Source organism: Staurois parvus, unplaced genomic scaffold (genome assembly GCF_062004578.1).
Source record: "Staurois parvus isolate SC_StPar_1 unplaced genomic scaffold, SC_StPar_1.0 ptg000091l, whole genome shotgun sequence".
In the NCBI taxonomy this organism is placed as follows: Eukaryota; Metazoa; Chordata; class Amphibia; order Anura; family Ranidae; genus Staurois; species Staurois parvus.
Window position 1 is genome coordinate 4803957 of NW_028317887.1, and position 27152 is coordinate 4831108.

The 27152-nt window shown below is 40.3% G+C and overlaps 2 protein-coding genes across 6 annotated transcripts in view; one reads left to right on the top strand and one right to left on the bottom strand.

The window, feature by feature from the left end:
• The window catches only part of APTX (aprataxin), an 88018-nt gene extending 70684 nt beyond the window's left edge, over positions 1-17334 (top strand). For 3 of the 5 annotated variants that reach the window (XM_089670580.1, XM_089670579.1, XM_089670578.1), the window contains 6 exons: positions 1491-1537; positions 12059-12361; positions 12483-12542; positions 13111-13337; positions 13431-13534; positions 15148-17334. In XM_089670580.1, the coding sequence (XP_089526706.1) occupies positions 1491-1537; positions 12059-12361; positions 12483-12542; positions 13111-13337; positions 13431-13534; positions 15148-15299 (893 nt within the window). In that variant the 3' untranslated portion in view covers positions 15300-17334. Of the gene's footprint in view, positions 1-1490; positions 1538-12058; positions 12362-12482; positions 12543-13110; positions 13338-13430; positions 13582-15147 lie in introns of those variants that run through there. The other 2 variants (XM_089670582.1, XM_089670581.1) reach the window with 2 other exon arrangements.
• The window catches only part of ELP1 (elongator acetyltransferase complex subunit 1), a 95461-nt gene continuing 83407 nt past the window's right edge, over positions 15099-27152 (bottom strand). The window contains exons 35-37 of the mRNA XM_089670576.1: positions 26693-26847; positions 22768-22846; positions 15099-21747 (exon numbers count right to left, since the gene is read on the bottom strand). Of these exons, the coding sequence (XP_089526702.1) occupies positions 21680-21747; positions 22768-22846; positions 26693-26847 (302 nt within the window). The 3' untranslated portion in view covers positions 15099-21679. The remainder of the gene's footprint in view (positions 21748-22767; positions 22847-26692; positions 26848-27152) is intronic.

The window sequence follows — 27152 nt, forward strand, 5'->3', positions numbered from 1 at the left end:
AGGAGTGGAGCAAAATTTGCTCAACGTGTGACCAGCTTTAGGAGAACACGGTTGCCCACAAGCCATTTGGTAATGTCAAGTGAACCTGTATACTAAATAGTGAAGTAAAGATCGGAGAGCGGTGACTGACCGTTACCACTCTCCATTGCAGTTTACCAATCCTTAAATGTGGTGGCTGCATTTGTTGCAAGTGCTAGATGCACTAGCAAGTTTAGTTGGACTTGACTAACAAATTAAAGCTGATCTCCAGCTAATACTTTTTAAGCAGTTACAGTAACCATTTATTTCCTTTTGGGATAAAGGTTTTACATAAATAAAAGATGACCATTGTAAGCACCCCTGTCAGCTAGACCCCTAATGTCTACCCTGCACTCTACAGATCATTATCCTTTAGTTCCTTCCCTGCCCACTGCTTTGGGGGAATGATAGCTGTGAACCAGAAAGTGAAGTAATGCATGTTACATTCTGGTCCATTGACCAGAGGAAGTGATCTGATGGTTTCTAGGAGAAAGCTGACAGTCAGCTCAACACACACTCACTCACACTCACTCTCTCTCTCTAGTGATGAGGCCAGATAATTCAATTTTAGTCTCATTTGACCAGAACAACTTTTTTCATGTGGCCTTTCTTGAGGAGTGGCTTTTTTTATTACAAGCCACATTCGTGGAGAATTCGTGATATTGTTGTCACGCACACAATGGGCACTCTTTGTTATAAATTCCTGCAACTACTTCAGAGTTGCTGTAGGCCTCTTGGTAGCCTCTCTGACCAGTTTCCTCCTAGCTCTTTCATCCAGATTGGAGTGACGTCCTGATCCAGTTTCTGTGCTGTCTAAATACCTTCCACTTCTTAATAATAGACTTCTGTGCATTGATAAAGCCTTTGAAAAATGTTTGGACGCATCTCCTGTTTTGTGCCTGTCCACAACTTTATCCTGGATATTTTCTTTACAGTGCCTTGCCACTAATAGTTGATTGTTTGCTTCAGTTGCACTTCCAAGGACTGAAATGCTCCAGGAAAGCTCTTTTCATGCTGAGCTCATCAAAATGACCACAAATGATCACAGTTGAAAGTCAAATGGCTTTGTGTGCCATTGAGAAGGTGATTAACTAAACCTGATTGAGTTTTCAAGTGTTTTTTAGGAGGGCGGTGATATTTTTTCCAACTCGGTGATTCTGTTTTTGATTTCTGAATTATTTTTTTTTTCTCACATATTGTTGTTTCTTTCACTTGGATGCTAGTTGCACTGAGTAAATACAGCTGGATAAAACAAAAACTGTGTCTGTCTTCATTTCAGGCTGCAAAGCAACAAAATGTTATTATTTTAAAGGGGGGGGGGGGGTTCTTTTCTTTATCCACTGTATGCATAATTTTACTGCGAGGATTGCAAGGAAGTGCAGTGTGGGTTTTCGATGGTTATAGAGAATCATAGCTAGCCGATGTCGTAAAAATGATTTAGTTATGCTAAAATAATATCGTTTTTTTTGCAGTGCAGCTGACATCAGATTGCAACAAAGGTTATGTGAAGGTCAAGCAGGTAATTCTTCATGCACTTTAATTTTGAGGCTTTAATTCTGAACATAATTTTACTTACTAGTATATCAGTTTCAGTTCTACGAAATTCAAGAAACCATAAATCAATGTGACTACAGGCTATCTATCTATCTCAAATATATGTTAGGTGTATATGATCTAGGATGTGATGTTTGTGTGTATGTGGATATATACATAATCTGTGAAGGATTCGAGTTTACCGTTAGGTCACCAACCACAATATAGGAAAAACCAGTATGGGGAATCTAGAGTAACCTATCGTTAATCAATAAAAACTATAAATTTGTAGGATACCAAAATTTATTTGCCAAATATATAATAAAATACCCAAACAGAAGAGTTTACAATCGGCATTGATCACGCAAACATATTCACAAATAAATGTTTTGTTCACAGAGACATTAATGTCATAGGTTACACTGTCTACACGTTTCACGGTCAGGAGTCACTTCTTTAGGACTTCATATTCCCATATGACATATTGTACATACAAGTTTTTTTGTTGGTTAAGCACAAAAGGTGGACAAGAAAAGACAGAGGGCCGTCACATCTATCCAGGCTGTGGGGAGGCAAATTGGAAACCAATCAGAGAGAGGAAGCTAGATCCTCATGAACTTCATAAGTTATTCTGGATAAGTTTCCAGCTGCTATTATAACTATATCCCATACAGAAATGGCATGGCCCCTCTGTACCGCCACACAAATTGAGATTTGGAAAGAAAGGCCATAAATTTTTATCCAGTTAATCATGCTTCTAGAAATAAAATAAAAACCTTAGTTGCTCAATCACACTGCATTGTGTTTCATGTGCCCTGTTCATAGCACAGTGCTGGTGTAATGTGCTTTGTGGAAAAACGCATTGTACTGCTGTGCAGAGGCTTCAATGATATATCACTATGTGACATTGCAAATAAATAAAGAGTGGGATGCACTGAAATGTGCATCACACTGCCCTCTGCCAGAACTCACACTGACAGCTGCCTGCATTGTAGAATGCTGCATTTTGTGGGCTATTGTGAGCGAACCCTAATTTCTTCCAAAATCAGTTGGTGTAAGTGGATTCCTGTGGGTTTGGACAATGATTGCTTTTGCTACCATACAAAAAAGAAAAAGGGTTTTAGTTTAACCCTTTAGCTGCCAGAGCCATTTATGCGTGGGGTGTGTTTGTTTGTTTTTTTACTTAACCACCCCCCACCCCCATCCCCCCCAAATATTATATATTTTTCTGAAACCAGATCTCCTGGAGAATAAAATAGTGGTAGTTTTTTTTTTTTTTTTTTTTTTTATGTCCAACAGTAATAGTACAGTGGTTTAAGTGTAAAATTTCAGAAAAAATACACTAAAGTTAATTTAAGGGCACACAAACACAATATAATACAAAGTTTTTTGGTAATATGTAAAAGATATGGTTGCATTAAATATATATACATTGCTAAAACATTTTTAAAGGAACACGTTTTAATCAGAGTAGAGCATCCAGTCAATTAAACTCCTGGGATATTGATCTGGTCAGTTAAGTAGCAGAGGGGGTTGTTAATCAGTTTCAGCTGCTTTAGTGTTAAGGAAATTAACAACAGGTGCACTAGATGGGCAACAATGAGATGACCCCCAAAACAGGAATGGTTTTACAGGTAGAGGCCACTGACATTTTTTTCCCTACTCAACTTTTCTGACTGTTTTTCACTAGTTTTGCCTTTGGCTAGGGTCAGTGTCACTACTGATCGCATTAGGCGATACCTGGACCATACAGAGGTTGCACAGGCAGTCCAACTCCTCCAGGACAGCATATCAATATGTGCCCAGGGGCGGACTGACAACTCATGGGGCTCCTGGGCAATAGGGGATCATGGGGCCCCTATGTCCTTGCCCAAACGCAAAAAAGCCTAGGAAAAGGGTACCAGGGACATCTCATGGGGACCCCGACGATTAGACTGCTGCATCATTTTTTCACTTTGAATTTCGGGGTGTCTTTGAATTCAGTCCTCTGTAGGTTGATAGTTTTCATTTCCATCAAATGATGGGGCATCCTTACATTCCTAACACATTACCCAGTCCATATCAGTATAGATATCCAGCATGATATTTTTCCACATTGAGATCTGATGTGTTTTCAAAGTGTTCCTTTAATTTTTTTTTAGCAGTGTATTTATCAATTAGCTGGGTTTTTTTTTCAGTTTTATTGTAAATGCACCATGCACTGCTTTTCCTGTTTTTAAGAATATCTTTTTCAGTAAAAATTTTACTGCATATTTTATTTTGGATAAAGTGGGGAAAGAATAGAACCTCTGACAGATTTTTAATGCAGCCTGTGACGCCGGGAGATTCCCATCTCTTCCTTTCCTTGTGATACAAAGACAAGAAATTAGATGAATGGGGGAACACTAAGGAGCCTATGTATAAAAAGTTTTTAATTGAAAATGGTTCAGCATTCAGGCAGTTGCCTTATAATACCCATAATGTTAGTAAAATAAGCGTAATGTCAGTTTTGTAATATGTCTGTAATGGAGTTCAAGCTGTGCAACATTGTATCAATTCTATAAAATAGTTCAGTTTCTGCAGTAACTGCTTCATTACACTGTTAGTGGTGAGCATAGGAATCTTTATATACTTTGTACACACTGCTGAGGCCTCCTCTTATGGTCTAATGTAGTGATGGGATGAACACCCCCCTGTTCTGTTCGCAGTCGAACATTCAACTCTGATGAATGTTCGACTGCGAACTTCGAACTCAATGCAGGTCTGTAAGACTCAAACTTGTAAATTCAAAAGTTCCCATTTTCAAGACTTGTATTCAAGTTATTGGCCATAAAAGGGGTATGGGGACTCTGGTACTGCCCTAAGGGACTTGAATCAGTGAAAAAAAATCAAAGAGTACTGTTTTTAAAGCAGCATTCATTTTTCATTGCTTAAAGTAAAAAAAAAAAAAGCAGGATTGACATTTAAAAAACAAAATAACGTTAAATAGAACAAAAAAAGCGTTTGGTCACCCCCCACCCCAATCCCTACCAGACGCTTTAGGTCTGATAGGGATCCCGCAGTAAGAAAAACAAAAACAGTGCATGGGGTTCCCCCTAAAAGCCATACCAGGCCCTTTTAGGCCTGATAGGTCTTTTAAAGGGAACCCCACCCCCCAAAAATGAGGGGGGAGCATGGGGTTCCCTCTAAATTCCTATCAGGCCCTTGATCCGTGCACAGACCTGACAGGGCAGGAAGGGCGGTGGACAAACAAGCCCCCCTCCCTGCGGCTTACAAGGCCATGTGCCCTTGACATTGGAACAGTGGTTTTTTGGGGGGTTTTTTGCATATTTGTCACACTTAAGTGATTCAGAACACCAAACAAATTTTAATAGTACACAAAGATAACCAGAGTAAATACAAAATGCAGTTTCTAAATGACAATTTAATTTAGTAAGGAAAAAGCTGTCCAAACCTGCCTGGGCCTATGTGAAAAAATAATTACTCCTCCTCCCTTGCTAAATATGAATGAACTCTGATTAACCAAATTTTTTGGAAAGCGGAGTTAAATTTCAGTTGCTACACCTAGGCTGGATTCCTACCAGACCCGTTGAAGCAAGAAATCACTTAAATAGAACCTATCCGACAAAGCGAAGCACGCTCAAAAAGCAACACATCATGCTGCAATCTAAAGACATTCAAGAACAGATGAGAAACAAAGTAATTGACATGCATCAGTCTGGATAGGGTTACAAAGCCATTTCTAAGGCTTTCAGACTCCAGTGAACCACAGTGAGAGCCATTATCCAAAAAACCTGGAGTTCCAAGGCGAAAGCCACTGCTGACAAAAAAACACAAAGGCTCATCTCACATTTGCCAAAAAACATCTTGATTATCCCTAGGACTTTTGGGCAAATATTCTGATGAAACAAAAGTTGAACTTTTTGGTTACATCTGGACTAAAACTAACACAGCATTTCATAAACAGAACATCATACCACATGTCAAACGTGGTGGTAGCGTGATGAACTGCTTCTTCGCAGCTTCAGGACCTGGATGACTTGCCATAATTGATGGAACCATGAATTCTGCACTTTACCAGAAAATTCTGAAGGAGAATGTCTGTCCATCAGTTTATGGCCTCAAGCTTAAGGGAACTTTGGTTATGCAGCAAGACAATGATCCGAAACACACCAAGTCCACCTCTGAATGGCTCAATAAAAGTTTGTCTGCTGTTACTCTAATGGGGACTGGGAAAAAGACTTTTGACATGACCTCCATACTGGCCACTACAGTATTGGGACATTAGAGTGTGGATAGCTATCTTAGCATTCTTATTGCCCATGGGAAACTCCTCCTTTGGGTTTTTCTCCCATTATCTTTGTTAAGCACTGCCAGGCTTGAGCAGCTGCTTTAGACAAATTGCAGCCACACATACTGGCTATAAATTAAGCTCCAAGATTGGGAGTTGCAATTGCATAGGCCAAGCACATTGAAATATTACTGCAGGAATGACCACTGGGTGTAAGGGACAGTGCTTCCTTTGCAAGTGCAATTTCTGGGAATTGAGCCAGCATGAGAGGTCAGACAGTCTAGAAGATGTTGGGGCAAGTTGCTTATATCTTCACAGTAAGGGAGGCAAATAAACCTTTTTTTTATTGGTTAGTCGCCTTGGACTGTTTTGGTTTTAGCAGGTAGTTGCTAGGGGCAATATGTCATTGAAGAAGGAAGGAAGGAAGGGGGGGAATCAGGCCATTTGTGGAGGGCATGCAGGACAGAGTGCAAACCTTGACCACTCCTCCTATCCTCAGGTCCCCTCTGTCAGCCTCTGGTATTCCAGGACCATCCTCGTCCCTGTACTTCCTGGAATCCATTTTTATAAGGTTTTGTGTCACAGGTAGAAAATCGTACAGTATAGGACACAGGAAAATTATTCAGAGACCCTTCGTTATAGGTAATTGCACACTGGCAAACATTTAAAGACACACCCACTGGGCACTTTCCCTATAACTATAATCCACTTTGTGAGTCCTTAGTTTTGTGCTAAGGTGATAAACCTCTTCTCCATCATGGAGAAATTCCTTTTAGCTTAACTTGTTTATTTGTCTTTATTATTTTATCTTTGGATTCTTCAAACAACTCCTCCCTGCTTTCTTATGTCACAAATAGAAGCGGTGCATTCAGATCAAACTTGGTAAACCTTGGGACCCATACACAGACACTGTTCTGTGAGGACAGCCTGTAGTGTTGATACGGGCACCCGATCTTCCATGAGTGTTCCATCACTATGGAACCTGGTCCCTGAAGACACCTCTGGGATTAGCCCACCAAGAAGAGCGAAGCATGGACTTTATATACTGTCCAGCATTGTGGACAGGTAAGACGGTGTCTTGGGCCTAAATTTATAGTTGGCCTGCGTGGCAGCAGTTTGTCTACAGCAGTTACTCAAGTCTGGCCAGGCAGTACTTAACAAAGGTCCTCAAAAGGGGACTGCTAAAGAAGCGCTACCCACACTCCAATGTCCCATTATTTTCATGGGACTTGCTTCTGACCATGACTGTAAAAGACAGGGTCACTATTTTAATTGTATTCACTACAATGTAAACTTTTTGAATTTTGGCGCTTAAAGTGGTTGTCTACCAATATCAAACACTCACATCTCCTTTCAGTTTGTAGAATGAACATGACAAGTGCATTATTTGTTCTTCAGTTTTTTCATGTCTTTGCCTGTTTCAGTCCGCTGAATATCTCCCGGTCTGTGGGCGAAGTCATAATGTCACTAGACTCCCCTCTCAGCTGTACACACCCCGGCATTCTACCTAGCGCAGTTTAGCAATGCGCACATTGGATGGTCACTTTCAATGCCCAGCAAGTCTTTTGAATGGTAGTGCTGCAGGTCCAGAGGAGAGAAGAGCTGAGAGCAAGTGACAGTGTGGGCTCCAAGCTGTGGCTGTGAGACACACCTGATTTAAGTCTCATTCAAAGGAGGGGGGTGGCAACACCTTTTTTACTGTTGAAGAGCGGAGAGGATTGCAGATGACAGGATGCTCCTTTTCCTGGCCAAACTGAGGACAGTAGAGTTCTGCTGCACTTCTGAGTTAGATGCAATGTTCAGTTTAATTTTGATTTTTTTGGGGTTTACAACCAATTAAACTGAACCACTCAAAGCCTAGTCTCAGGGTGATGACCAGGTATGACATCACATCACAGGTCACAGACATATTACCTCCACTACATCCTAGAGTCCTTATATGGTACTCAAGTGCTTCTTCCCACCCTTTCACCACAGGATGGTTTACACTTGGGTTGCTGTATTCTCCTTTTGGACACGCTTACCCTATATTCTGCACCCTACTCTGTGGTTACCCCACAGGGGAAAACCCTCAAACTTAGCTATGGTGGAAACCAAAAGGGAGTCATGCAAAACCACAGGCTAACATTCACTCTGCCAAAGGCCTGTACAACACTTCGTCTCAGAGTGAAGATATACCCTTTGCACCAAAGCAGGAGCTGACTCTAGCGGTGGTCTGCATCCAATTCTAGCTATATTTCAGGCACGCAATAAGTGGCCTACTTGACAAAAGCAAACTTTTCTGCATCTATGTCACAATTCCATGGAACAATAACAAGTCTGATCCCATTATGCCTGCCCTAGATGAACCAGATACAGAAGGGAATGAAGAGTATATTGAGGTAGTATTGGAGGAAGCTGTAAAAGATTTTTCCGTTCAGTAGTTTTCATTGTATTAATGACACCAAATACAGAGCTGCTAAGAGACATAATGTTTACAGATGTGGCTTTGCAGGCCTACATAATAAAATAGCTGTCCTGTAGACAATTCAAGATGTTCCAATAGTCTGATAAGAGAACAATATATAATACAGAGGCTCTTTCATATTTTTAACATGGAACTTTGGAAAATAGACTGTGAGAGAAAAGAAAGAGAAAAGATGGGGTAAGAAGTTGGGAGGAGTATCGCAAGAGTAGTGGAGACAAGTCTCATACATCCAGTAGGCGGTGATAAAAATCAGATGGGAAGAAGCATGAGTTTTTGGTGGTCTGTGAAAAATGTTTCTTACCCAGATTGCTACTATATTGGAGAGGGAGTGATAGCATGGGAAAGCTCACTGCTGCCATCTGCAAAAGCCTTGGCATTGTGTAGTTTGATTCTATTCTCTCGCCATGCCAATTTGAGTACAAAGAGACCTGCAAAATCTCTCTCAAAAAAAAAAATATGCCCTGTTCATGAACAGATACAATGTGCAATAAGGAGATTGGATCACTCCAGACAGGATTTTCACTCCCCACTTAAGTGAACTGTTTTTCCACTGGACAGAGTTTGCCAAACAGTGGTCTATTCCTCTAATTGATCCTGCTGTCTCAGTCTTAAACAGACCTCTCACTGTACCTATTGAAGATGTTCTTTCATTCAAAGATTCTGCAGATAGAAATTTTGAGACACTCTCGTTACTTTGGCAGGCCCAGCCCTGCAACAAGCTGTTGCTCTAATTTCAGTATGTCAAACTGCAGCTAACTGAACTAGGGCAAAAACAAACCAGCATGACCCTGTTTTTCAGAATCGTGCTTTAACAGAGCCATTACAGTAATTATCATCTGCTGTGCATTTTTGTGTGGATGCTCTAGAACGTCATGAGACAAATTTCCCTAATGGCCCTAATCTTCATCCACATGCAGTCTTGTGGCTTAAACCTGGTCAGTTGAAGTTGCCTTTCCAAGGAAGACTTCTGTTATGAATTGATCAAGTGCCTCTCCAAGCAGATGTCAAAGGAGAGAAGGTTTTGTTTCCACAGCAGAAGACTTGAACTTACCTGTGAATTCTATATATTGGAGTACAGTATAGGGGAGGTTACTAGGGGGCATGGCCTCCAAAAGCTTGCCAGTGTCCACTCACATGAAGGTACGAGCCTACAACCAAGAGTCTATGACTATTGTGCTTGCATCCTGAACTGTACTCCAAGCTATGGAACTTACAGGGGGAGGGGGACTGTACATTATATTTGGAACTTGCATTGTACTGCAAAGTCCACTTTAAAGAATACCTAAACCCAAGAATAAAAATTATATTGCAACCTACCAGTCCATAGATGTGATCGCTGCACTAGTTTTCTCTTTTTAGGCCAACTAAGTTTTCAACATATACAAAAAATACCAGTGGATTTTACCTGTGATGCTTTATGCTTGCGAGTTCCTGTGAGCAGAACTGTAGTCGTATTAGTGCACTTGCAAGAAAAGTGTACCTAGCTGCGGTGTTTGGTAAACTACTCATCTCTCCATCCCTCATCTAATTGGGATGGACAAGAGCAGATGATGTTAAAGGTGAAGCTTGCCACCCAGGGACAGAAATTTTTAGTCACAGGATTTCCAGGTGATAATAAAGAAAAAAAAACTAATGCAGTCTCCATATGTAAGAACTGGTATTTTGCAATATGGTCATTTTTTTTTGTTTTTGAGTTTTAGATGTCCTCTAAGCAACCTATTTGCATGGCTTTTCTGTGTCCTGGCAACTCTATTAGACTTAAGGTTGGTTCAGTCAGAGCAGATATGATTTTTATGGGCAAAGAAAGTTTTTGCAGAGCAGATGTATAGACATCAGCAATTGAATAATTGAGATGTTAGCTTTGGTAGAAAGGTTGTTGAGGTCCCATTAAGCCTCATCATGTGTTCTATCTCGCAAATTAAGATACTAGGCGACTACACCTACCAGTTGCTGGGCTTGTAATCTCCTTGACAGCAAACCCCAAAGTAAAGGAAAATCTTTGGTGATGAGGTATGGTGACCTTTCTCTGTTTCCTGTCCTTTAGGGAATGTTGTTTGGCACCGTAGAGGTTACATGGACATGTCCTCCTTTTTCCATAGGATAAAAATGACCTTTCTTCTTGAATGAACATTGCATCTATCCAGAGAAGATCATTCTTTCAGAATGGACACTTTTTGTGGGGGTCTGATCACTGTTTACACAGATACAGTGTATGGTTTTTCAAACTGTTTTTTTTTGCATGTAGAGTATACTTTCACTAGGAGGAGTCATTGTAGGGGGAACCTAATTCAGACCTCCCAACCATTAGTGACTGGCTGTTAAAGCAGCCCTTTTTACATCTTTATTGTTTTGCTTGCTCAAGATTTTATAATTCTGTACAGCCAAAATTGTGAATAACACATCTGCTACACTGCAGAATAAGGACAGTAACACAACTGTTATGGTATGCAGAAATTCTCATCCGTAGATATGGTGGCTTGACGAATGTGGTTAGAATGTACTTCAAAAAAACTTTTGCTTTTAACATTCGATTTTGGAACAAACAGACTTGCCCAAAAGAAAACCTCTTTCACTGATAGAAATGTGTTTGTTCAAGAAAAGCTTTCTCATGTTTTGTCTGTCTTTAGTGTTGGATTCTGTCTTTTTTGTTTTCTAAAAATCAGAAAGCTTTAGGGCTCATTCACATTGCCTGCACACTAAACTGGAACATTTTTTTTTTTGGCAGCTTTATTTGAAATGCACAAAGTGACATTCATGGCACCACAAGCAGTGGTGTTGCGCTGCTGTACAGTGACATGCAGTGCCATCCGGTGTCTTGTGATAAAATGTAGCATGTCTACATTTTTATTACAGCTCATTGCACCACAGATTTCAGCTGTGTTTCAGTGTTAATGGGGCACACTGAAAACTCCAGTTACCACACTAGAGTGACACAAGCCCTTACTGTGACATTGTATTATATTGGGAGCTTGTCGGTCTGCAATTTTGTAGGTTTTCATTCCAGTAGCTACTGACACAGATGTTAGGTAGTAGAATATTTATAATAGTGTGCCTTCTGGTGTTATGGATGAAAGGAGTGATGATGACATTACAGAAATGCAAATCTGGCACTGCCTCTATATGCTAATCACAACCTTTTAAAACAGGTCATGACAAATCCCAGGCACCATAGCGACTAGAAATTGCGTCCTGGTGCCTGGGTTCACACACTGCCTCACATATACTTCAATATAAAAACTCCTGTCAATAACAACCCTACTTATGAACACTTATCTCCACATGCCACTCTGTCACTTGTGAGTCTGGAACATACTACTACAAACTCGCACCAGGACCCTTTTCAAAATGGCGCTCAAAACACAATGCATGTGCATTGCATCTGTGTGAGCCACCTCAATAGCAACACATAATATATAGGCTGTCATACAAATCTGTGAGTTTCAAAATTAAACCAAAATCGCATATGTGTGAACCAGGGAGGCTCCATTCACACCTGGACATTTTGGGATCACTGCAGAATGGATGTGATCGCAAAACGCAGGTGCCATTATTTTCAATGGTGCCTAAAATATGATGCAGTTTTGCCATGTGGCATTACATCGTGTGATGCCCGGCCACTGACAACCGACTCTAAGCTAAAAAAAAAAAAAAAAACTGGCTCCTAAGTTTACTAGCTGGCCTCTAGCTGCAAAGCAAATTTGTCAAGCTCTGTTTTAATAAGGTGAATTCCTGATTCATGTAACTTATTTCAGGTTGTTTTTTGTTTTTAGATAGGAACTAACCCAACTTGTATTGACAACGTGGACATTAGGAAAGATCAAGAAGTAAAGCTGAAGCCTGGCCATGTCTTATATGTAGTAAATAAGCTGTATCCTTACACTGTAGAATTTGTAAAAGAACCAGGCCAGGCTGATTCCAGAGACCAACAGAAGAAATACACCAGCAAGAGACCATATGAGAATTCTCAAAATAAGAGCATAGAAACAATGTGCTCAAAAATGCAATCTAATGAAGTGCTGGATGTTAACAAGAGCACCGATGATACTGCAGCTAAGCAACAACGTGCTTCTCAGGTACTTATTGGCAGAACATGTCCTTTTGTTCAGGCTGTGGTTACCCTGGTACAATTATTGTAATTTACTTTGCCTTGCGTGCTTTCTTTACCTTTTCTATACCTTTTTTTTCTCTGTGTAGTCTGGAGCAGGACACTGGAGCCAAGGGCTAAAGGTTTCTATGCACGATCCCAAAATGCAGGTATATATTAAAGAGAAACTTAAAGCAATGTATGACACCAGAGAAAAAAACATGAGGATTTGTTTTGTGCTTTGTTTTATTATTTAGGGAGACATTTAATGAAGTGCTTTTTCATAGATTGGTATATGACATGTCACAGTATACAGTACATTATGCCACACAATAAAGATAGCAATTGACCCAAAAACTGGAGAAGCAATAATGCCCACAGAGCTGCTTGACAGCTCAGTTTTTAGTCAGTCACCACTCATTGTTTCATACTGAAATGAGCATGCCACAGCAATCCCTACTCTTATCAGAAAAATGTTTTGGTTAGAGGTGACATTTAAAATTCTCCAGAGTTCAGAGCTGACTGGAAATGAGGGTATTTTTTTCTCTGTTGATGTACACTACATAGATCCTTTCACATTGCCCAAAGCTGGATCCTTTTTTTAAGGGTGTTATTTTGAAATCTAAAATCACTTTACATAATTAAAAGGTGCATTTTGTAATTAGAACAAAAGAGCTTTATGTTGTGAAAAACCACCTTGTTTGAGTAAGCTTGAATATTCTTCTTGTTTTGATAAAGGTCTTCAAAGATGATAAAGTAGTAGTAATCAAAGACAAGTACCCCAAGGCACGCTACCACTGGCTGGTTTTACCATGGCAATCCATCTCCAGTCTAAAAGCACTTAGATCAGAACATTTGGAGTTGTTACAGCACATGTATGAAGTTGGCGAGAATGTTATACAGGAACATTCATCTCTGAGTAGAGCAAAGTTTAGGCTTGGGTACCATGTTATTCCAAGCATGAGGTAAGATATTTTGTATTTTTGTGCAAGTAACCTGAAATATTATGTAATTTTTTCTTGAATATGCAAGTAATAGTTTATTTTTCTTCATCCTAGCCATATTCATTTACATGTCATAAGTCAAGATTTTGATTCTGATTGCCTAAAAACCAAGAAACACTGGAATTCTTTCACTACAGAATATTTTTTAGATTCTGAAGGTAAGAGTTGCCTTTTTCAAGGAGTAATATAATGTGTTAATATGTGTTTTTTAAGTTAATGGCAGCTGCCACTATTGCCACATTTTAACTGATTACTCTTACCAGCAAATCCCTCAATCACCCTATATACCAGCAGTTGTCTGATTAGAAATCTTTTTTGGAATTCGATGTGGATGTGTAGATTGTAAAAATGTTTGCTGAATGTCAAGTAAGTCTGTGCAAGTACAGAATACAATCAAGTAAGCCTTTTTAAACATTTAAAATGAAAGGTTCTTGCCTAGAACAGATGCCATGGAAAACTCCTCTGCGCTTCTCACTTGTGTTAGCTTTACCTTGGTATAGGACTTCAGAGCTAGACTTTGCTGTCTGCCATTCTCCTACCCAATGAACATGCTCCTTATTGGATTGCAGAATGCCGGTTTGCAGGGAAATGCTCTAAAGGTGGGTTGTAACAAAGCAGGATCTTCTGGCTAATAAGGTCTTGTGGTCTCTTCTAAAAAGGGAAAGTTCTGCTTAGCAGCAATGTAAAAATGTCTTACATGTACACTTTAAATAAGTACATAAATATTAGATACCACCTAGCAAGTCATTTCTGTGGTTCTCTTGATAGATTTGGAGGAAATTTGAGTACTTTATGGACACAGCAGATTGAGATGAAGGGAATACACCAATATCCCTTCTGTTACATACACAGATAGGATTGTGACTCACAGAGATGCTAGACATTGGTGTTTATTTGGTTTTCTGCATCTGCCATGACTCCAGGAAATTAATCCATTCAGACCTCAGTCAGATGACAGGATGTTTCATCAGTGGCCACACATGTTAACACTAGTTCTGCATAGAGCCCTTTTCGTCTGGCTTTTTCACCACAAGAATTCATTGCAGGACAGTCCACACCTGGGTTACCACGTACTTGTACTGGATACTTCCCCCTATCTCCCACACCCTACTCCGTGAGTACCCTGCAGGGGAACACCCTCTCTTGTAGCAATGACAGAGACCAGGTAAAAGAGAGCCAACTCTAAACAGCAGCTGAACATTCTCTCTGCCGAAGGCCACACAACCACAGAGCGACAATGTGTCTCTTGCCCTGAAGCAGGTACTGATCTTAACACTAGTTACAGCAGCCAATTCTAGCTCTATTTCAGGGGATGCGGGATGTGTGGCCTATGTGACTAAAGCACAATTTCTTTGTCAGGTTAGGGCTTTAATTCAATCATCGTTGTATAGCGCCCAAAAATGCCCTGCCTCTTCTCCTACTCCCATTTCTCAGCTAGAGTCAGATCCTGATATTCTACTCTTTAGATAACGCTAAATCTGAAGATTCCCCTACACTATTTTGAAGAGGGCGCTTCCCAAAATATGCTTGCTAACAGTTCTAGGATTGGAAGTCTTGGACTCCCCAAGTCTGCTAAACCCGGTGCCAAGTCTTCTGCACAATGGCTTGGTGCCAACAGTTCAAATATGGGTACATCTGTTGGCTTTTATGGCCGTCTGGGCTCAGGACATTGGACCTTCAGGTTCAGTCTATTGTATCCTCAAAACAAACTGATTGTACTGGTAAGTCAAAAATGTATTTATTTTTAATTCACTTTTTTTTTTTCTTTTAGATGTGATTGACATGATAAAACTAAAAGGAAAAGTGGAGGTAAAAGATGGAGCATCCGAGCTTCTTAAATCTTCTCTAAAGTGCAATGTATGCAGAGTTCAGCAAGCCACTATTCCTCAGTTAAAGGAACACCTAAAGAGTCACTGGACCTAACATCAGTACAAAATCTATATATTATACAGACCTTCTGTACATATTGCAAGTTTTGTTTTCCAGCCTTTTCTAATGTCTGAGTTGTGAGCTTAGAAACCATATAATGAGCTATAACTGTTCTACTAAACTCCTGCATAGAGTAAGGCCTTGTTCACATGGGACGCACTACAGCGTATCCCTGTGTTTACTCATATGAATATGCATAGGGGTTCATTGCATCCTTGTGCAGGCATTCCTATTGATGTGCATTGGGACATCAGTGGCTGCATGGACATACAGTTGTGACCAAAATTATTCAACCCCCACTGAAATTGAGTGTTTTGGCCAGTTTGACATTGCTTTTGATCATTCAGTCATCTTGCTTACATTTACATTAAAGAGGCACTTGTAGGTCAGACAAATATAACATAACAGTTATAATGAAATAACCACAAATGTCTTTTCTGTGCTCACAGCATTATCAGTTTTATTCAACCCCCAAGTGACATTCAATCTTAGTACTTAGTACAGCATCCTTTTACAGTTATAACAGCTTTTAAACGTGAAGCATAGCTTGACACAAGTGTCTTGCAGCGATCTACGGGTATCTTCGCCCATTCTTCATGGGCAAAGGCCTCCAGTTCAGTCACATTCTTAGGCTTGCGCACTGCAACTGCTTTCTTTAAGTCCCACCAGAGGTTCTCAATCGGATTTAAGTCTGGTGACTGCGATGGCCACTCCAAAATGTTCCAGCCTTTCCTCTGCAACCATGCTCTAGTGGACTTGGAGGTATGCTTGGGATCATTGTCCTGTTGAAAGGTCCAACGTCTCCCAAGCCTCAGGTGTGTGACGGACTGCATCACGTTTCCATCCAATATCTCCTGGTACTGAAGAGAATTCATGGTACCTTGCACACGCTGAAGCTTCCCTGTACCTGCAGAAGCAAAACAGCCCCAAAGCATGATTGACCCTCCACCATGCTTCACAGTAGGCAAGGTGTTCTTTTCATCATAGGCCTTGTTCTTCCTCCTCCAAACATAGCGTTGATCCATGGGCCCAAACAGTTCTAATTTTGTTTCATCAGTCCACAGAACACTATCCCACAACTTTTGTGGTTTGTCCACATGGCTTTTGGCATACTGCAGTCGACTCTTCTTATTCTTTGGAGACAGCAAGGGGGTACGCCTGGGAGTTCTGGCACGGAGGCCTTCATTACGCAGTGTGCGTCTTATTGTCTGGGCTGAAACTTCTGTACCCACATCTGACAAATCTTTTCTCAGTTCCTCAGCAGTCACACGGGGACTTCTCTCCACTCTACGCTTCAGGTAGCGCACAGCAGTCGAAGTCAGCATCTTCTTTCTGCCACGACCAGGTAGCGTTTCAACAGTGCCCTTTGCCTTGAATTTGCGAATGATGCTTCCTAAGGTGTCTCTTGGTATGTTTAACATCTTTGCAATCTTCTTATAGCCATTGCCCTTCCTGTGAAGAGAAATCACCTCTTCTCTTGTCTTCCTGGACCATTCTCTTGCCTTCACCATGTTTGTAACCACACCAGTAAATGTCTAGAAGGAGCTGAGTATCACAGTCATTTTAAAGCTGCCTAATTGGTGCTTATTATGCTTGATTGCTGCTCGGTGACATCCACAGGTGTTTTCAATACCTGATGGAAAGCACCTGTATGAACCTCTGTTCTTCAGAGTGGTAGTCTTTAAGGGGTTGAATAATTGTGGCAATGAAGAAACCACATAAGAACCATTTACTACTGTATTACATAAACAATTGATGTCATTTTAGTTGCATTTGGGTAGTTACAACGTCCTTGTAGGATTTGATTCTGAATACAATTCCAAATGTACACTATAGTCCCTAAACCCCTTTACAGCATTGGGGGTTGAATAATTTTGGTCACAACTGTAGCTGCTGCTCCCAATTTGACATCTGTGCAAGTACACTGCCCCAAATGCATGGGGATGCGCTGTAGTACGACTCGTGTGAAATAAACAGCTGTCCTTTTAACGTATGCTCTAAACTATAATAAATAATATCCTGAAACATATTGTAGTCTGATTGTTTGCAGTTGTCACATGTAATTATAGCATTTTCTATATGATGTTTGTAATGTTCCCATGCAGACCAAACTGGCCAGGAAAAGTGACAGTGAATGATATAATTTATGACACTGCCATGGGTGCTTGAGCAGTCTCCACAACAATATGATTGTATGTATTGGCCATGAAGCCCCAGGATTATTTTATAACTGCAGCCAAGCTTTATTTCTGTATGGTGTGCAGTATGTTTTACACTACAGCTTGCTCTGCACACTGCTTTATATTAATATATTTCATACTGCTCTACAATACATTTCCATATAATGTATGTTGTCATTGTCATAGGAATTATGTGCACCACTATTTAGGACTTTGTTGTTCCACCCAGTAACTTTATTATCCATTTAAAAAAAAAAAAAATTAAACCCTGAGCTGTTCAGAATCAGTAAACCCAACTGTTTTTTTTCTCTCCCCATACTCTACTTCTAATTGGTGTTCTTTTTCATATACTGTAAGTGTCACCTTCTACAGCAGCTTCCTTTTTTTTTTTTTTCTATAAGACAGCCCTATAAACACTGGGCTGTGGTAGATGGAGTGTAAATGGAAAGTGCAGATTATAATAGGGTGAAAGCTTGTCTCAAAATGGCAGAAAATAAAAGAGAAAGCAAAGTGCTGTAGACAGAAAAAGGACAAAGTGGTGTAGACACAAAAGGCAGAGCTGCACAGAAGGTGGTGTAGGCAAATTTGTAGATGGGGATTATAGTAGTATGCAAGAGAGTGCACATACTGTTAAAAAGCAAACCGAGGGGGGTTAAATAGTTAACAGTGAAATGAAAGTGGGGCAGAGTGGCACCAGTTGACACTATCACTGGGGGTGCAGGATGCCAGCAAAGCTTCTGGGCTCTGTGAAAGTCCTGGCCAGTTATTGAGGTGATCCCGGATTCCCAGCACAGTGACAGCTACCCCCGGTGTGGCGGTAATGAGTATCCCCCTGAAGCAACTGCGCACGTGCCAGTTTCAGGCTGAAGAAGCCGATAGTCAATCTCCAACTTTAGCACAGAGCTGCCACAGTTAACCCCTTACAGGCTGCAAACCGCTGAAGCTGATCCCACGGATCACTATGGGTTGCAAGATCAGTTAATCCCGTATAAGTTCAACCTATACGGGGTTAACTGATCGGTAGGATCAGCTTCAGCGGTTTACAGGCTGTAAGGGGTTAACTGTGGCAGCTCTGTGCTAAAGTCGGAGATTGGCTTTTTCGGTCTGAAACCAGCACATGTGCAGTTGCTTCAGGGGATACATATCTTCACAGGATACTCATTTTACTGCTACACCGGCACCAATCCTTCTTTGAAGGGCTGACACCACCCCTAGGGACACCTCTGTACAATGCTTCTTGTAAATTGCTAAGCAGTGCTCAACCCTATTCGATTTTCTTCCATTGCCAGAACACAATGCTGCATACTGTGTGATGCTACATACAGTTTATACAGCACTGACAGCTGCTGCAGTTATTTGTAAAGGAAATAGTTTGTTGTGTCAAATGTACTATTTAAAGTGCTAGCAAAGCTGGAGTTGGGCTTTTAATTGCTCTTTACAACTAAGAGGCAGGAGTTGGAGGATAGGCATCTTACTCCCAACTTTTTCTTTTGTTTTTTTCAGTCAAGACTCTTATCTACATTTCTGCTAGAGCTGGTCTCTCCAATTACAGCTATCTAGTGTGGCCATCATCAGCTTGGCTTTTGGATTGCTGTGTTTGGACCCGACTGGACATTGTGGGGATAAAGGGCAAGAGACTAGTCACCAGCAGCTGATCTTTTCCCCATTACTGACATATCATGCCTTGTTCTGCACTGTGTCTCTGTATGGAGGTAGTCACCTTGGCAGAGGGTAGACTTTGCTTCCTAATGTAAGAGCCTCCAGCAAGGCAGCTCAGTGGCTAAATGGTTAGCACTTCTGCCTGGCAGCACTAGGGCCATTTGTTCAAATCCCAACCATGGCACCAACTGCCTAGAGTTTGCATGTTCTCCCTGTGCCAGCATGGGTTTCCTCTGGGTTCTCCGGTTTCCTCTCACACTCCAAAGCCATGCTGGTAGGTTAACTGAATCCTATCTAAATTGCCCCTAGTATGTGTATGAATGTGAGTTGGGGACTGTATGTAAAGTGCTGTTAATTGATGGCGCTATACAAGTACCTCTAATATATGGAAAAAGAAGTTTTGCCATTAAGTGGAATTCCAGCTTACACGTAGCTAGCCTTAAACCTTTTGGGAAAAAAATAAATAAATGCAGATGTTATTACAGGTAAAAAAAAAATGCACTTATTTAATTTTTTCTCAGGAGGCTGCAGAGCATTGCACCCACGATCAGTGGATTCAGGCTCCCCAACCCCCAAATGCCAGCGGGCGGGGAGTCCATCCACCCTGCTGTCAGATATTTCAAAAACAGTGCAGGGCTCTGTTTGAACAGCCATGTCATTCATTCAGTAGAATCTATGAAATGCAAGTCCTGTCTTCTATGGCAGCAGTCAGCTTGTAGTGCTCCGTGAACTGCGAGGGAGCTGTGAGTACTCTCTGTAGTTCAGTGACACTTCCAGTCTGTACAAAGCTACAGGCTGAAAGCTGTAGCAAGTGTCTGCAGGAGCCTGACATTGCATTCACAATCCACCGATCATAGGTGCAATGCTCTGCAGGCTCCTGAGAAAAAAAAAAATAATTGTAGCAATCATGCCCACAGAGATGGCCGCGCTTCAATCATTTTGCTCCAAACCCTCCATCTTGTAGATCCTTCTTCCCCTCTTAGATCATCTCCCTCCCTCTCTGAGATCCACAGTGACATTTGGTCGGTGTGGGTGTTGGAAGTATCACAGGCAGGCCAGAGCACAGCAGGAAGCTCCGAGCTATAAAACATCTCTGCTCAGTTTCCTAGACCGCCCGGCACTCAGCTCAATCTGGCACCTTGTAAAAGGATAACCCAACCTTCCCCTGAGTTCAAAGACATTCCAGGGGAGTCATAAACTAGATACCACTTTTATAATCCATTTTACCCCTATGTCTCATATCTTGGAATATGAGAGACTTGCATAAAAACCAGGCATATCTTCAGATTGCTCACAATCGGACAAATCGTTTGATAGGTCACACTCCCTGGCTGGAATATATAGGATAGCAGAAAATTACATCTCAAACCATTCAAGTATGTATTTCATATCTAACTGTTCCTCAGATGTGTCTGCATATTAATCTACCCACGGGTGGAATGGTACTTGTGCCTAGGAAGAGTTATGAGGCAAAATATGAGCTATGAGAGATTTCGGTTCTAGTTTGGGTCTCCGCCCAGACACCCCTCCCCAAATGAGGCATTGGTTCTTGGCTCCAGAGACACCCCTTGCTGGGGGAATACAAAATAGGCTGTCAGGCCTAAGAGTGGAAGTTGAAGAATTCTCCCTTTTAACATCAGAACCAACTTGGGAGACGGTGCCCTTTTGCTCTGAAATTTGATCTGCTTAACCCAGGACTTTTTGGCAAGTACTTATCTACCTAACTTTCTTTCTGTTATCTTTTTGCTGTGCTGCTGTTCTCTGTATATTTCTATATATATTGGTTACACCTTTTTTCTGTAAATATTTTTATTGCACCCTTTTAGTAATAAATCTCTTTCTGAAAGTGTTGAACGGTTGCTCGTTAATGCAACTTACGAATTCCTGCCGCTGAAGAGCGCTACTATGTGTGTTTAACCCTCTGTATAGCCTGTCTGCAGTGACAGTGGTATCCAGACGATTATCCAATCATCCTAGCGTTATTGCTGATATTGCCCAGTTTCCTCTTTCTCTGTACAAAAAAGGAGGTGGTGGCAGTGTGAAGGGTTGATTGCATAATTAACCTGATCCAGTAACAATCGGACTCAGGCTGCCGGTACATCGATTTGTGGTCTATTAGCTGTAAATCGTTGTGCAGGGTGCAGCTGGGCGTGGCATTGTTACGCACGTGACATTGCGGTTTTAGATTGGCTAGTCCTTCGGTCACGAGTTTGGTGAGAAGGGCTGGGGTCTGATGCGCGATCGTCACAATAATAAATGCTTTTTTTAACCTGCAAAAACATGTGCATTTATTTTATTTTTTTCAAAAGATTTAAGGCTAGTAAGGTGTAAGCGGGAACTCCACTTAAAGGCAAAACTTTGTTTGGGATAGAATAAGAATTATAACCCTGGGCAGGTTTTCTTTTTTTTGCCATCTGTGTTCCACTGGGGAGATTTCACTTCCCATCTAGGTCAGTATGTTTCCAAAGTGGCTGCATTATTTTTGTCTTAAAAGTCTTTTTCCCCCTAAGACTTAAGGGGTGATCATCTCCAGTCTTAATCAAGCAGATCAAGCTTCCACTGTGTAGTTTTACAAAGCTTAGGAGCTGTAGTCAGTTCAGAATCTGAAAGACAGAATGACAAAAACCATACAGAATGGTTAATGAGAAAGAATTGAGTTTTAAAAATCCAACAGGTTGCTATAACGTAAAGACAATCTATTGGCACAGGCAAAATGACCATTAAAGGGTAACTCCACTTGCATGGGGGGGGGGGGGAAATAGCACATAAAAATTTAGTATAGCGTATACAATTGCAAGAGAACATTACTACTGTTTCTTTTCAAGCTGTATTGCTGTAATTTTCTGTTAAGTTCAATGCAAAATGACAACCTGGAGGCGTTCTGTAAACAGAAGGTGTACAGAACGCCCCCCAGGAATGTAATTTCCAGTTTGTGTGATTGTCTCACTGATTGTCCCAGAAATCTGCATTAAGATACAAGTCACATTTTGGGCATCCTCTGCAACAATGTCATTTTTGGTGAGATAGTCCCAAAGGGAAATTACATCTAAGGGGATGCCCACTTTCCTTATTAGAGCACTGAAAGTGCAGCAGCTGATTCATAATTATAAAATCACTCCCAATCACATTAATTTTGCACATGGACACAAATGAACAGCTACTTCTTCAGAAAAAGGTAGGAATCTGCAACAAAGTTGTTACAATCCCTGTAATGCTCAGATTGCCCAGAATGTTTTGTTGAGAAAAACAAGTGGAAAACAATGCCCTACATTGCAGCATCTTGAATTTGTCAGTGTCAGGTTTTGAACATGGAAGTGTACTATTGTTTTTGGATAATAAATGATTATACATAGTGATCCTGTGCCCTGCTTTTTGTTCGCTTTCATGTATATGGATGGATCGATCCCACATCCATGTTAGAAGCAGCAGATTCCAGTTTTTATCTGACTCATTCCACTCAAGTACATTGGACTTTTAACTGAACACCCGAGCGCTAGACTGTACAGTACTATATGTTTTGGTCATATAGAGTGTGCTATTGTTTTTTTACACAAAGCTATTATCCATTTTTCCTTTCGATTAAAAAGGATCTACTAAGTACAACACAAAAAATAGTCTCTTACCTTGTTCTGTTGACTTTATATTTCTCTGGTGCTGATATGAAGTCATTATACTATTAGCAGTTGAATGAGGACCTAGGACCTGTAACAAAAAATAAAGTATTGATTATAAAGACCAGACATTTTTCACCCCCTTCCTACCCAGGCCATTTTTTCAGATTTCAGCACTGTTACACTTTGACAATTACTCATGTTTTCTCATGATGGCATTTAATCACCACTGTTTTTTTTTGTTTCTTGCTATATAAACAAAAAAGACTGAAAAGGTTGAAAAAAAATGTTTCTGATTTCGCAAATAATTTTTCTTCATAAATACCAAGCAAAATGTATTCTGCTACATTTTACTTGGTAACAAATAACCTAAATCAGTGTTAATTATTTACGCTGTGTGAAAGTTATAGTCTACAAACTATGGTGTATATGTGTGTGTAATTAATATATATAATAATTATATTTGAAGATTGATCCATCTTGATGTTCTGACTGCCTCTCATTTTTTTGAGGCCCTAACATGGACCGTACAAATACCCTCAAATGACCCCCTTTTAGAAAGCATGCACTCCGAGGTATTTAGTAAGAGGCATGGTGAGTTTTTTTTTTTTAAAGCTGTTCCTTTTTTTTTTTTTTTTTTTTTGCTACAAGTTTTTTTGTAATATTAAGAAATTATTTTTTTTTCCTTTTACAGTGATGTCAGTCTAACAATTTATTTCACACGCACTTCATAGCCATTCTTACAATTACACCTCAAAATACATACTGAAGATACCACGTGTGAGACTTTTTCACATCCTAGATGTACAGTTGTGTTCAAAATAATAGCAGTGTGTTGAAAAAGTGAATAAAGCTCAAAATCCTTCTAATAGCTTTTATTTCCATACACACAAATGCATTGGGAACACTACACATTCTATTCCAAATCAAAACATGAAGAAAAATATATCAAATTTGTGTTGTTCCTCTAAAAAAAATTGAACAAAAGTGAATATTAGACTGTTCAAAAAAATAGCAGTTTTTTTTGTATTTTTCTTTACAAACTCAAACATTCACTATATAAACTGAAGATTTTGCTTAATCACTTAATTAATATTTAGTTGTATAAGCACTGTTTCTCAGAACTGCTGTACGTCTGTGTTGCATGGAGTCAACCAACTTCTGGCACCTGTGAACAGGTATTCCAGCCCAGGATGATTGGACTACATTCCACAGTTCTTCTCTATTTCTTGGTTTTGCCTCAGAAACTGCATTTTTGATGTCACCCCACAAGTTTTCTATTGGATTAAGATCCGGGGATTGGGCTGGCCACTCCATAACGTTATTCTTTCTGGTCTGGAACCAAGATGTTGCACGTTTACTGGTGTGTTTGGGGTCGTTGTCTTGTTGGAACACCCATTTCAAGGGCATTTTCTCTTCAGCATAAGGCAGCATGACCTCTTCAAGTATTCTGATGTATTCAAACTGATCCATGATCCCTGGTATGCGATAAATAGGCCCAACACCGTAGTATGAGAAACATCCCCATATCATGATGCTTGCGCAACCATGCTTCACTGTCTTCACAGTGTACTGTCGCTTGAATTCAGTGTTTGAGGGTCGTCTGACAAACTGTCTCCGGCCACTAGACCCAAAAAGAACAATCTTACTTTCATCAGTCCACAAAATGTTGCGCCATTTCTCTTTAGGCCAGTCAATGTGCTCTTTGGCAAATTTTAACCTCTTCAGCACATGTCTTTTTTTCCAACAGTGGGACTTTGCGGGGGCTTCTTGCAGATAGCTTGGCTTCACATAGGCGTCTTCTAATTGTAACAGTACTCACAGGTAACTTTAGACCTTCTTTGATCTTCCTGGAGCTGATTGCTGGCTGAGTCCTTGCCATTTTTGGCTATTCTTCTATCCATTCGAATGGTAGTTTTTCGCTTTCTTCCACGTCTGGTTTTGGTTACCATTTTAAAGCATTTGAGATCATTTTAGCTGAGCAGCCTATCATTTTCTGCACTTCTTTATATGTTTTCCCCTCTCCAATCAACTTTTTAATCAAGGTACACTGTTCTTCTGAACGATGTCTGGAACGACCCATTTTCCTCAGAATTTCAGAGAGAAATGCACTGTAACCAACAAGTACAACATTTGCGGTCTTCCTTACTTAAATAAGGGCAATAATTGCCACCTGTTTTTCAAAGAATGAATGACCTCACTAATAGAACTCCACACTGCTATTATTTTGAACATGCCCCTTTCAATTAGTAATTCAATTACACAGAATCAGCAGCATGCATGTCATGACTGTTGGATTTCTATTACTCTACTACACCTGCTAGTAAATTATTTGCCATGTAGAAATATAATTTCTACCAAAAAACGTGATCAATTAGGTTAGTGATGTCTGACTGCTATTATTTTGAACACAACTGTATAGAGGGGCCCAAAATCCAAGAAGCACCTTTAGGTGATCCTGGACTATAAATTACACATCTAAGTACCTGACTACCTATCACATTTTTGGAGGCCCTGAAGCACCAGGACTTTGGAAACATCTACAAAATGACCCCATTTTGGAAAGAAAACAATCCAAGGTATTTTCTGAAAGGCACAGTGATTCTTTTGAAATTGTAATTTTTTGTTACACGTTTCTGGAAAATGCAGGAAAGAAATTTAATTTTTTTTTTTGTTTACCCAAAGTTGTCAAAATATTTCTAAAACACATCATAGGCATACTTAGAATTACACCCCAAAAGACATTCTGGTACTCCTCCAGAGTATGGTGATATCACATTTTTGAGACTTTTTCAAAGCCTAGCCACATAGAGGGGGCTCAAAATCCAAGGAGAACCGTCAGGTAGTCAGGAAGTTAGATGTCAACTTTCTGCACCTGAAACTTCTATCACGTGTTTGGAGAACCAGGACAGTGGAAACACCCACAAAATGACCACATTTTGGAAAGAAATCACCCAAAAGGTATTTTCTAAGGCATGGTGAGTTTTTTGAAGACTTCATTTTTTCGCCACAGGTTTTATGGAATTTTTGGGGGGTTTTTTAACACACAAAGTTGGTAATTAATAAGATATTTCTAACATAAGCATAGGAGGGGCCCAAATCATAGGCATACCTATAAGTACACTCAAAACACATTCTGCTACTCCTGAGTGTGGCAATACCACAGGTCTAAGACTTTTCACAGCCTAACCACATAGTCCCAAAATGCAAAGAGCACCTTCAAGCTTTCTCGGGGCATAATTTATGCATCTAATTTCCTGACTACTCACATTTTTGGAGGCCCTGGAGCACCATTGCAGTGGAAACACTCAAAATGACCACATTTTGGAGTGTAAACACCCTAAAGTATTCTTTAAAAGGCATGGCAAGTATTTTGAAGATTTCCATTTTTTCGCCACAAGCTTTTGGAAAATGTGTAAAGAAAATGAAAATACATTTTTTACACAAAGGTTTCAATTTAAGTAGATATTTCTCATACACAACATGGGCATACTTAGAAAATACACACCAAAACACCTCAAGTATGGCAATACAACATGTGTGAGAATTGTTCAGTGTCTGGACAGATTATGTACCACAGGCATACACTGGTCTGGTGAAAATAAGATAGGTGTGGTGGTGATCAGGAAAACTGTTGCTTCCTGCACTGGTGTAGTGGCAATCTGAACACTGATTATAACTATACTGGTCTGGCAACACTGTAGCTGGTGTGGTGGTTATCAGAAAACCGGCTGTGCTATGAGGGCTCATTCACACCCACACTTGAATGTGTCCGGATTGCTGGTTGCATTCAAACTACAGCCATACCTCTTTGGGGTTTTAAAAGCAAAAACAGTGTACAATACAAGGAATGTTCATTAGGTTTCTGAGCACTGATAAGGATAAAACCCATTTCTTATTTACAAAAACTCAAGCCCTACACAAGTAGGAAACTTACCGGCGTTGCTGCATTTGACTGGCCATTAGGAATCCAGATTTCAGGTATTGATATCTCTATCAACTGCAGGAATTCATGATATGCTTTTTGAAGTTGTCTGGCTTCAGTATCATAACCAAAGAGGACAAGCACTTTCAGGAGACAGTTCACCTCGGCTACAGGAAGAAAAAAAGTTTTCTACTAAAGCGCAACACCAACCAAGGTAATACATATTGCTTTTGTGCATAGCTTGAGAATAGTTATACATTTGTAAGTTTGGTCCATAACAAAGTGTCTAAAGCAATATTGTCCAACCGATCTCCCTTATAGTTTGCCCTTGTGTCCCATGGGTTTGGTTTTTTTCCCACTCATTTAGCAGTTTCTGAAAAGAAAGAATTTGTAGATAGCCTGCAATTTGCTGCTGGGAATTACTGCTGTTAACATACGGTATGCATTTCTAAATAAATAGCAACTGTTAGAT